At 35.7% G+C, this 10,712-nt stretch overlaps 1 protein-coding gene across 1 annotated transcript; it reads left to right on the top strand.

Annotated features, from left to right (window-relative positions):
- Nucleotides 1-11: 11 nt before the first annotated feature.
- LOC117342326 (beta-lactamase domain-containing protein 2-like) lies at nucleotides 12-9,562 on the top strand. Its single transcript, XM_033904463.1, has 8 exons — nucleotides 12-491; nucleotides 1,791-1,982; nucleotides 2,174-2,273; nucleotides 3,091-3,196; nucleotides 4,158-4,280; nucleotides 6,112-6,167; nucleotides 8,816-9,061; nucleotides 9,348-9,562. Exons 1-8 carry the CDS (start codon nucleotides 346-348, stop codon nucleotides 9,537-9,539), a joined length of 1,161 nt encoding a protein of 386 aa, XP_033760354.1. The 5' UTR covers nucleotides 12-345; the 3' UTR covers nucleotides 9,540-9,562.
- Nucleotides 9,563-10,712: the final 1,150 nt, after the last annotated feature.

The following is a 10,712-nucleotide window of genomic DNA, read 5'->3' as shown; positions in this document are numbered from 1 at the left end:
ATCCATAACGGAAAAAGTGGAAGTGGCTGAATGTTATGTTGGAACTCTTCAGTCTGAATTACGTAATTCCAATTGCTTTAGAGAAAGTCCGCGGAAACATGAATGGAAATTAACTTCTCTGTTCCGGCTGCTCTCCCTGCAGTGTTGCTGGTTTTGGTCACAGTTCAGATTTAGAATCGCCATGATATCATGAAAGAATATCATGCTTACTCGAACGGATACGTGTATACATGTATGTGCACCCATATGATCCTACTTATGTACATTGTACCTGTATGTTTGAACTAGGCCTAGGCTTATCACAGTCACTGGCGTGCGTTTGTTTTCTGTCGAAAGGGAGGTGACATGATGGGCTGGCTGAAACAGGCCCTTGTGCTTTTTGTAGCAATTCTCTTTTATCAGATATACACACGTTTCAGGGAGACTTCATTACCACCAATTGTTGAAGGCAACTTTCATCCGGATTTCCGAGAGGTTGCAAATGTATTCAGGTAATATCATGATCAACGATAATCGCTTTTAGAATCTATATAACAAACTAGTCAACAGACAAGCAAGTGTGCCAATTAAGTATGCACGCAAATATATCCTTCAATAAGCTTTGAGGCCAACTAATATTTTGTAATTACCAATATAGAATTCTATATATAATATAAAGCTTGATAAAAAAGCCTTTGAAAAAACGATGTGGCTGGAGGGATGGCAAATATTTTCTTTAAAAAAGTAAAGTAAGGCTAGAGCAATGACAACGATTTTCTAAAAATAGTAACAATGACCTTATCCTTGACCAGGCACCCTGAAACATGAATCTATTCAGGGTACATTTGTATCTCGTACTAGCATTAATCGTAAGGTTTGAGAACAAGCTACATTTGTAGATCTGTCTAAACGATAAAAGTTGTTACAGTAGCTAGGCCTAGTGCATGTTGACAAAAGTACTTCCAACAATGTTAAGGGCACTATAGGAACTTGGTTTTGGAATTTTGAGTAACATGTGACTTCAGTTAACTACCACAACACTATAAATTCAATCATACAAAATGTATACAAATATATTCTGAAAACTTATAAAAATTGGGGTTATTCAATTTCATTGTGTTCGCACAATATCATCAGATCGAAGGGCAGGATCAGCGGCCTCTTATGTTATAACAGAGACTTGTATATCACAGTGATATACAAGTCTCTGGTTATAATTATAGGATGACTGACAAAATACAAACACCCGAACACACCTATATGAACAAAACGTGTATCCACTCTCCAATTTCATTGCGAGGGATTTAAAAAAGATCTTCAGCACATACATTTATGTACATTGTACCATGCAGGTACATATACACACTATTAATGTTTGTGTAGTTAAGAAGATATCTCATTGTATAGTTTCACATTTGTTAGCATAGTTCTGATGCATCAAAAGTGTATAAACTAGAATATCAATGAAGCCTGCAGATCGGAATCCTTATGTAGAAAAAAACCCAATGAAAATAAGAAATAATCATTATATATAAGTCATACTGTACATGTGAATATGTCCATGTAGCCAATTCAACCCATTTACTTAGTTTTTACAACAAAAAAACAACACTCTTGCATGGATTACAGAGGCACTCTCAGTCTCTCATTGACAATGCAATATATATATACATTACAATATTCACCAACTTTAATTTGTTAAGTTATTCATATGTTGGCTGCTTTAATGAACCATTTTTCTTAACAAACTCACAAACATGTAGTCTCTAGTTTTTAAAAATAATTGCTGTCCACATTTTATTTTTTTGTAGAAAGCTAGTGGAGAGTGGGCATGAGAAGGGGGCATCATTTGCTGTCTACTACCGTGGGAAGCCAGTGGTGGACATGTGGGGTGGATATGTGGACCAGGAGTCAGAGCAGCGATGGAGAAATGACACCATAACTCTCGTCTTTTCCTGTACTAAAGGAGTAGCTGCCATTGTAGCAGCTATGCTTGCTGACAGGTTGTTTTTTTTTAGTTTATTACTCCAAGTCCAATTCAAACCTGACAAGAAAACTTCTCAAGCCTATATTATACCAGCTTAATCAAAGGCATTTTGGTTACAACATTTTGGAAGTTATATATACATGTTTTCATCATTATTTACAGAGTAATTAGTTATTGTCGATGATTATAATTTTTCCCTTGTTTCAGAGGATATCTTGATTATCAGAAATTGGTTTCACACTATTGGCCTGGCTTTGCTAAGAATGGAAAAGAGAACATTACTGTTGAAATGTTACTGAGCCATCAGGTAAGGATTGGTAATGTTTTATCACTGTCAGTATATAATGTAACCTTAACACATCAGGTAATGATTGGTAATGTTTTATCACTGTCAGTATATAATGTAATAATAACCTTAACACATCACGTAATGATTGGTAATGTTTTATCACTGTCAGACTGTCAGTATATATAATGTAACCTTAACACATCAGGTAATGAACCATTTTTTTTTTATTCTCAAGGTGAATACATGAATTTCAACCAGGGCTTTTAATTTTCTCACAGGTTTGGGAAAGGGCCTTTTTGTGTCATTGTGGGAAGAAAATTGGTGAATTGGGAAAGATTTTTTCAGGAGTAAACTGCAAATTTTGGGAATTTGGCTTAAAAATGAAATAATTTCAATTGGGAATGGGGCCCATTAACGGCCCCAAAAAGCCCCCAGAAAAAGCCCTGTCAACAATATCATACGTTTTTCTGTTTTAACTGTCATAATCTTAATTGAAGAGATGTAATGGCAATTGATTTCTGCCAACGATTATTATTGTACCAATAATGATAACCTATCAATTTTCTCACTTAATATTCAAGGTAAAAGACAGTATTATATTTTTTATCTATGTACTTTATATTGATAGTTATATCTATTAAATCAGACAATGTTTTTATTTGTGGGAAATTATTGTAGATCCTAATCATTATATGTTTAACATAGCGTTAAGAATAGTAAAAAAAAAACACTTATTCAGTTATTCTATCAACCATCGTCAAAGTCCTATACATGTCTAGCTACCAAGTTGTTTTAAATGTTACTTATAAATGTTAACAAATGAAATCAATTTTAGGCAGGCCTTATCACAACCAATGAAACAGTTCCTCTACATTGGTTGAACTCTGACCCAGAAAGGCTAGAACAATTCCTGGAAAACCAAACACCAACAATTGAACCAGGTAGATATATATAAAACAAAGGTTAACCTTTTGACCCTAGTGTTTTTACCCCATTGTTATACTGGTTCATGTCAGTTTCACGACATCATCTAAAAACAAAAATCCAGTCTCCATGATGATTCAGTCTGATAACTTTATTGTATCTTACAACAATCAACCTAAGTGCCATGAGATGAGTTGAAATATAATGCATGTAAATATTGTATTCAATGTCTCCAAATGTAAAAAGTTTGCTGGAAGCCATGGGGAGAGTTTATATAGGCATAGCCTGTTGTTCAATCATTTTGTTGAACCATTCAAATATACTTGAAATGAAATGATGATTTATATTAATTGTATTTAGTTTTCAGGTTTACATCTTAAGGTTCATGTAAATAGTAAATCAAATGATATTTATCCAGATTAAAAATCACTTTTCTGTTGCAATTAATTATAATTATAAACAGAAGTAACATGACTAATTGTTGATATGTATCATGGCTATCAATGGGACTTGATTTTGACATTTAATTTGTTAACCTACCTGTTAATTTCAGCAAAACAGGCATAAAAAACATGTTTTAGGAGAACAAATAAAGCTCAATCGGATCAGTCATATTGCACAAAATAACCATACTGTTATAGTCACAAGTGTCTGTAACAGGTAGTGCGAGCGCTAATTTGACCAGATTTTACTTTATCAAATCATAAACGTCAATTATCTTTTGACCTTGAAATGCAAATGGCGGTAGTATGCTGGGTACACAGTAAGAAAAGACGATGTATTTGATTGTTTTTGGAAAGTTAGTATTGATGATAGTTCTGATACAAGATTATATATGCTAATCATAAATATCATTTGTTTGGTATTTTGTAAGATGTATTTTGTACATGTATTTGCAGACCACTTTGAAAGGATATGTATTGTGTTTTTATATGGTATTTATACCAGGAGGTTAACTATCAGGAAATGTTTTTACAGGTTCCGGTATTGTGTACCATGCTATCACATATGGCCTGTATCTAGACCGTTTGCTACCCAAGATTGACCCCAAAGGTCGGTCTGTGAAACAAATGTTTGAGGAAGATATTGCTAAGGAATTTGGTAAGTCTGATGATGCCTACAGCAGACAATATCTATAATGAAAACAACCCATATACTTTACAGGAAATGCTTTACAGAGCGTTTTTTTTTTTTTTATCGTGGTACAAACAGTTGGACCAGTTAGACCAGAGTTGTTCATTTATGAAATAACAAAGGAGTTCCTAAGGGCTATTGCATTAAAATATCTACCTGACCTCAGGACTCCAAAATAAATTGCACCTATCCATGGTTGCATTTCCTTCCTATTACCTCTATGTAATGTATCAAATTAATTCTATGGATGGTACCCCTAAACAAAACTTAGAGTCCTGGGTGGGTTTAATGTTTTATGGGTAAAGTCCTAATCATATGTTGCCTTATAGGATGAGCCTTGACCAGGCCAGTATTAGTGTTTGAAGGCTCATTATACATAAAGTATTAAAATCAATAAGCGAACAGGCCCCTGGTCAAAAAGGATAACTTCAATATTTTTTTAAAACACTGGCTTTACATCAACTACTGAAACAGTGTTTGGGTTATAGATGTTAACACAATTTTTTATAATTCTGTAGTACATTATGCATATTTATCATTTATATTGTGTATTGGATCAGAACCAAAGATTAAAAAAAGGAAAAAAAAAGATGTTTATTATAATGATAGTGTTTTAATTATATCACTTGTGTGGGTGGTCCTTGTTTGACAATCTAGCTGAAGTCCTCCATATATATCCTTCAATAAGCTTTGAGGCCAACTAATATTTTGTAATTACCAATATAGAATTCTATATATAATATAAAGCTTGATAAAAAAGCCTTTGAAAAAACGATGTGGCTGGAGGGATGGCAAATATTTTCTTTAAAAAAGTAAAGTAAGGCTAGAGCAATGACAACGATTTTCTAAAAATAGTAACAATGACCTTATCCTTGACCAGGCACCCTGAAACATGAATCTATATTAATATTCAGGGTACATTTGTATCTCGTACTAGCATTAATCGTAAGGTTTGAGAACAAGCTACATTTGTAGATCTGTCTAAACGATAAAAGTTGTTACAGTAGCTAGGCCTAGTGCATGTTGACAAAAGTACTTCCAACAATGTTAAGGGCACTATAGGAACTTGGTTTTGGAATTAATATATCATCATTTTGGAACAGAAATAAAATTTTATCACAATCAATTTGGGGACCTAATATAATGAAAATATTGAAATACAGAATGTATAGTAAAGGAAAATATAATGCAATAGACCAGCTTTTATGAACTTTTTACACTATGTTTCACCTGTGAATTTCAAGGTTTTGGTCTCACTTGAGACTGGCAGTGAATGGAGAAATTTCACACAAGAATATTCAGGTATTGAAGTCTCACAGATTTGAAAAAAAAATGTAACCATATTAACAGGACAAATCAGGGCTTTTGGGGGCCCTTAATGGGCCCCATTCCCAATGGAAACAATTTTATATTTAAGCCAAATTCGCAAAATTTGCAGTTTACTCTTAAAAAAGTCTTTCCCAATTCACCAATTTTCTTCAAAAAAATGAGAGAAAAAGGCCTCATCCCAAACCAGTGAGAAAAAGCCCTGCAAATGCATTTAAAAAGAAAATTTTCAACATTTTATGTTAAACAATAAACATTTATCATACAAACCATTTGTTCCATGTCATCAGCTTGTACACATTTGTTTCAAATACAGGATATACAAATATATTACATGTCATTATTTCATTTTAATGGAAATTAATTACAGAACATTCCAAGGTGAAACATGTCGGTCAATCGACCCCTATTAAAACAGTAAGTCTACCCTAGCATGCCTTGATCTACCACATTTTGGCCATTACAATTCCAGATATAGATTTTTCTATTGGATCAAAGAAATCAGAAGACTATCGGTTTGCTCCCCTTTACATCCCTTGATGTAACAAGCATGCTGTTGAAGTTCCTTTTCCTGCCTTCTTACTGGGATGTGTTGTTAACTATTATGTGGCCTAACTCTCTTGCACTGACCAGCATGACTGCCATAAAGGAAAGTAAAAAGGTTCGTGGTATAACTTGACAGTGTGATATTTTATTGTTAAGAGTTTGAAAATTTATCATGATTTTTTACCTCCCATTAATAAACTTGTTCATGTTGTCTGCATCACACATTCAGGCACTTCCCCTAGCTCAGTGTCTTGTTCTGTCTGCATATGTGTAAGTCTATTGGTAACTCAAACACATGGCAGATGGCCGGCAGTGCCTACCATATGAATTAGCCAAAGCAGACCAGCTTTTGATTAAGGTACCTAGCACTCCTATACAGAAGCCTTAATCTGCATGAATGGGCAACCTACCCAAGACATACTGCTCATAACCACAGTGCTAGGCCTTCGACCAAACGTGTACAAGACACTGAAACATCAGCATGATTATCATGCCAGTAATTTTCCAGAACACTCAATACAACTCTACTGAAACTGAAACTCTCTACACTCGTAAGCCTACATAGAGTCTACAAAGCAAAGGTTTCACGTGCATATGCCTACAACTATTGTACATAAACAGACATTAGGTAGCCACATTATCCAAGTACTTGTTTGCCTGATGACTTGCTCCAAAAGAAAACAATATGTTGCAAGAGCATAAACATGAACTTAGGCTCCGTACAAAAGAACATCCACACCACATCGGACAACACAGACAACACAGACAGCCCAGTAGGTCTCCATTTTAACCTCGTCACACTTTAAAGAAAAAATGCTGCTATACACACTATTAAACTCTAAACTTGCCCACGTAAAACTATGCATCCTCAGTCATTCCATGTTTTTACCTGGTTTTTTTTGTGTGTGTGAAATGTACAGGAAACAAGACGGAATAGCACATTTAACTAATAACTTAACAATATATATGTATATTCCGAATTATGAATATAAAATCAGGTTAATGCAATCTTTCATTAACCCGTTTCGATTTTCCGACTTCCCTTTCCTGATTTCCACACTTTTGCCACCTAACATGACTGACAAATCCTAGAAAGACACATCGTCTGTATGATGTCCCCAATATCACAGACGAGTTATGGAAGGCCCAAACCGCTGTACGATGTCCCTACCATAACTAACGAGATCTAGAAGGCCCAAACCGCTGCACGATGTCCCTACCATAACTAACGAGATCTAGAAGGACGAAACAGCTGTATGATGTCCCTAGTATCGCAGACGAGGCCTAAAACAGCTGTACAATATCCCTATTATCACTGACGAGTCCTTGAAGGACAAAACAGCTGTGTGATATCCATAGCATCACTTAGGGGTCTTAGAAGGACGAAACAGGTGTATGATATCCCTAGCATCACTGACGAGCCTTGAAAGAAAATACAACTGTACGATGTCTTTAGCATCACTTGACGAGTTTTAGAAGGACAAAACAGCTGTGTGATATCCATAGCATCAATGACGAGTCCTAGAAGGAAAATGCAACTGTACGATGTCTTTAGCATCACTGATGAGTCCTAGAAGGACAATACAGCTGTACGGTGTCCCTGGCATCATTTGGCGAGTCTTAGGACAAAACAGCTGTATGATATCCATAGCATCAATGACGAGTCCTAGAAGGACAATACAGCTATATGATGTCCCTAGCATCACTGACGAGTCATAGAAGAACGAAACAGCTGTATAATTTCCAAGGCATCACTGATGAGTCTTAAAGGAGAATACAGCTATATGATGTCCCTAGCATCACTGACGAGTCATAGAAGAACGAAACAGCTGTAGAATTTCCAAGGCATCACTGACGAGTCTTAAAGGAGAATACAGCTGTATGATGTCTCTAGCATTACTGACAAAACGAAGTCCTAGAAGAACAATACAGCAGTATGGTGTCCATAGGATCACTGACGAGTTTTAGGAGGACAGTACATAAGTTGTACGATGAAGTTTTTATTTATGATTCAATATCGTATACATGTACTGTTAAATATGCTATACCCTTGGTGTTTTTATATTCTTTTAACAATATGTTATTAAGGGATCTATAAATTAGAGATTTTGTTTGAATTTGTATGCAGGAACTTGGTCATTTTAGAGAGTTGAATCATGGTTGGCACACTAAGACGTTCAATAATACAAAATCCCTGTTAATTTTAGTGTCTCCAAAAACTTGGATGAAGTTTATTTCATTTCTTCTTATTGTTTAAGAAACCTTTCTTAATAGTATGTCATCTTCTAAAAATATTCTATTGAAGAAATCAAATATTTGGTAAAGAAAAGTGCATGTGAAACACATTCATTGCTTGGTTGATTTCAAGGTCAGTTTTAAATTAGCACTTCACCATTATGATAGCTTCACGTTCTCTGAATATTTTATCTTTTAGTTTAGTTTAACACTGTGTAAAAGGGGTTTTTGAATACGCATATATTATTACCCAGTTCCCACGGAAGCATTGATTTAATGTAATATTTGAATTAAAACTTAAAAATAACTACGCCAGAATTAAACGAGAAAGGACATTTTACAAATTGTATCGTCTTTTATTGAAGTAATACAGTTCCAATATGTTTGTCCAATAGGTGGCGATGTTTAGGAATCCTGAGATTCGTCAGGTCCCACTTGTATCCTCTATGGGTCACGGTAATGCTCGCTCACTAGCCAAACTTTACGGAATTCTGGCTAATGGTGGACAGATTGATGGAAAACATATGCTGTCACAAGAAATGATCCACACCTTGAATACTCCGGTTGTTTCTAAAAATAGTCTGGATTTACACAGGCTCTCAACATATGGACTCGGAGTCATCTTCTTTGACAACCCGCAGGTACGGAGTTATATTCTTTGATAATCAACAGCAAAATGTACCAGAAATTTCATAATACAATTTTATTATATATTGAACCTTCCTTGTATGATGTTATCTATATATTCAATGTGTCCCAGTGATAATTGTGAAACAGCTTCCTTAACCTATCCAAACTATGTAGATGTATACTAGTATATTGCACTCTAAAGTTATGATGAAAGATCACCTCAAATTCTTAATGAAAAGACAACAGTGTTCGGATAATGGCGTCAGAACCATGATTTCATTAACGTTGCATTTTCAGGGTGGCAAAGTGTTTGGACACACAGGTTATGGTGGACAGATGGCGAACGCTGACTTGGCACACAACTTAGGTCTAGCCTATATCACAAACCATCTGTCTGAGTATACTTTTGGGGACGATCCCAAGTATTTAGCTTTACAAAAGGCCACTTACAACTGTCTTCAGAAACATTCCAAAAGATATGGCAATTAAATCATCAAATTATCGTTTTAAAATGGTCTTTTTCCTTGTTTAATTTACTTAATTAAAATGAATAACATGATCACAAATATTGCTGCCATCTAACGAAGGAAATGCTTCATGCGTTAAATAAGGTTAAAGCGCAGTTAAAAATTCTATATTGATATATTTATTTTTATTGTTCCTTTTGGCAAAAGGATACTAGAATTTGCTTCTCTTAATGATTATAATTACTCCCAGAGCCAAATAGTTAATCATAAAATTAAAATAAAAAACATCAATTGATGCCTGTAGGTTTACAACAAAGAATAACGACACGATAACAAAACCGAGGGAAAATACGAACACTGATATTTACAAGGACAACAGTGAAAAGTAAAAGTAGAATACGACCAGTTGTTGTGGAAGGGTAAGCGTTTTCTGCTTCATCTACAACACTCGCTGTACAAATCTAGGTCAGGACGACACCCGCCATACAAATCTAGGTCATGACGACACCCGCCATACAAATCTATGTCTCTACCACAACCATCATAAAAAATCTAGGTCATGACGACACCCGCCATACAAATCTATGTCTCTACCACAACCATCATAAAAAATCTAGGTCATGACGACACCCGCCATACAAATCTAGGTCATGACGACACTCGCTGTACAAAGCTAGGTCATGACGACACTCGCTGTACAAATCTAGGTCATGACGACACTCACTGTACAAATCTAGATCATGACGACACCCGCCATACAAATCTAGCTCACAACGACACCGGCCATACAAATCTAGGTCATGACGACACCCGCCATACAAATCTAGGTGACGACGACACCCTCCATACAAATCTAGGTCACGACGACACCCGCCATACAAATTTTGGTCATGATGACACCCGCCATTCAAATCTAGGTCACGACGACACCCTCCATACAAATCTAGGTCACGACGACACCCGCCATACAAATTTTGGTCATGATGACACCAGCCATACAAATCTAGGTCATGACGACAACCGCCATACAAATCTAGGTCATGACGACACCCGCTATGCAAATCTAGGTCATGACGACATCCGCTATACAAATCTAGGTCATGACGACACCCGCCATACAAATCTAGGTCATGACGACACCCGCCATACAAATCTAGGTCACGACGACAACCGCTATACAAATCTAGGTCACGAT

This window comes from Pecten maximus, chromosome 2 (genome assembly GCF_902652985.1).
Source record: "Pecten maximus chromosome 2, xPecMax1.1, whole genome shotgun sequence".
In the NCBI taxonomy this organism is placed as follows: Eukaryota; Metazoa; Mollusca; class Bivalvia; order Pectinida; family Pectinidae; genus Pecten; species Pecten maximus.
The sequence above is the reverse complement of the archived record's forward strand: the minus strand, read 5'-3'. Positions and strand labels throughout refer to the sequence as shown.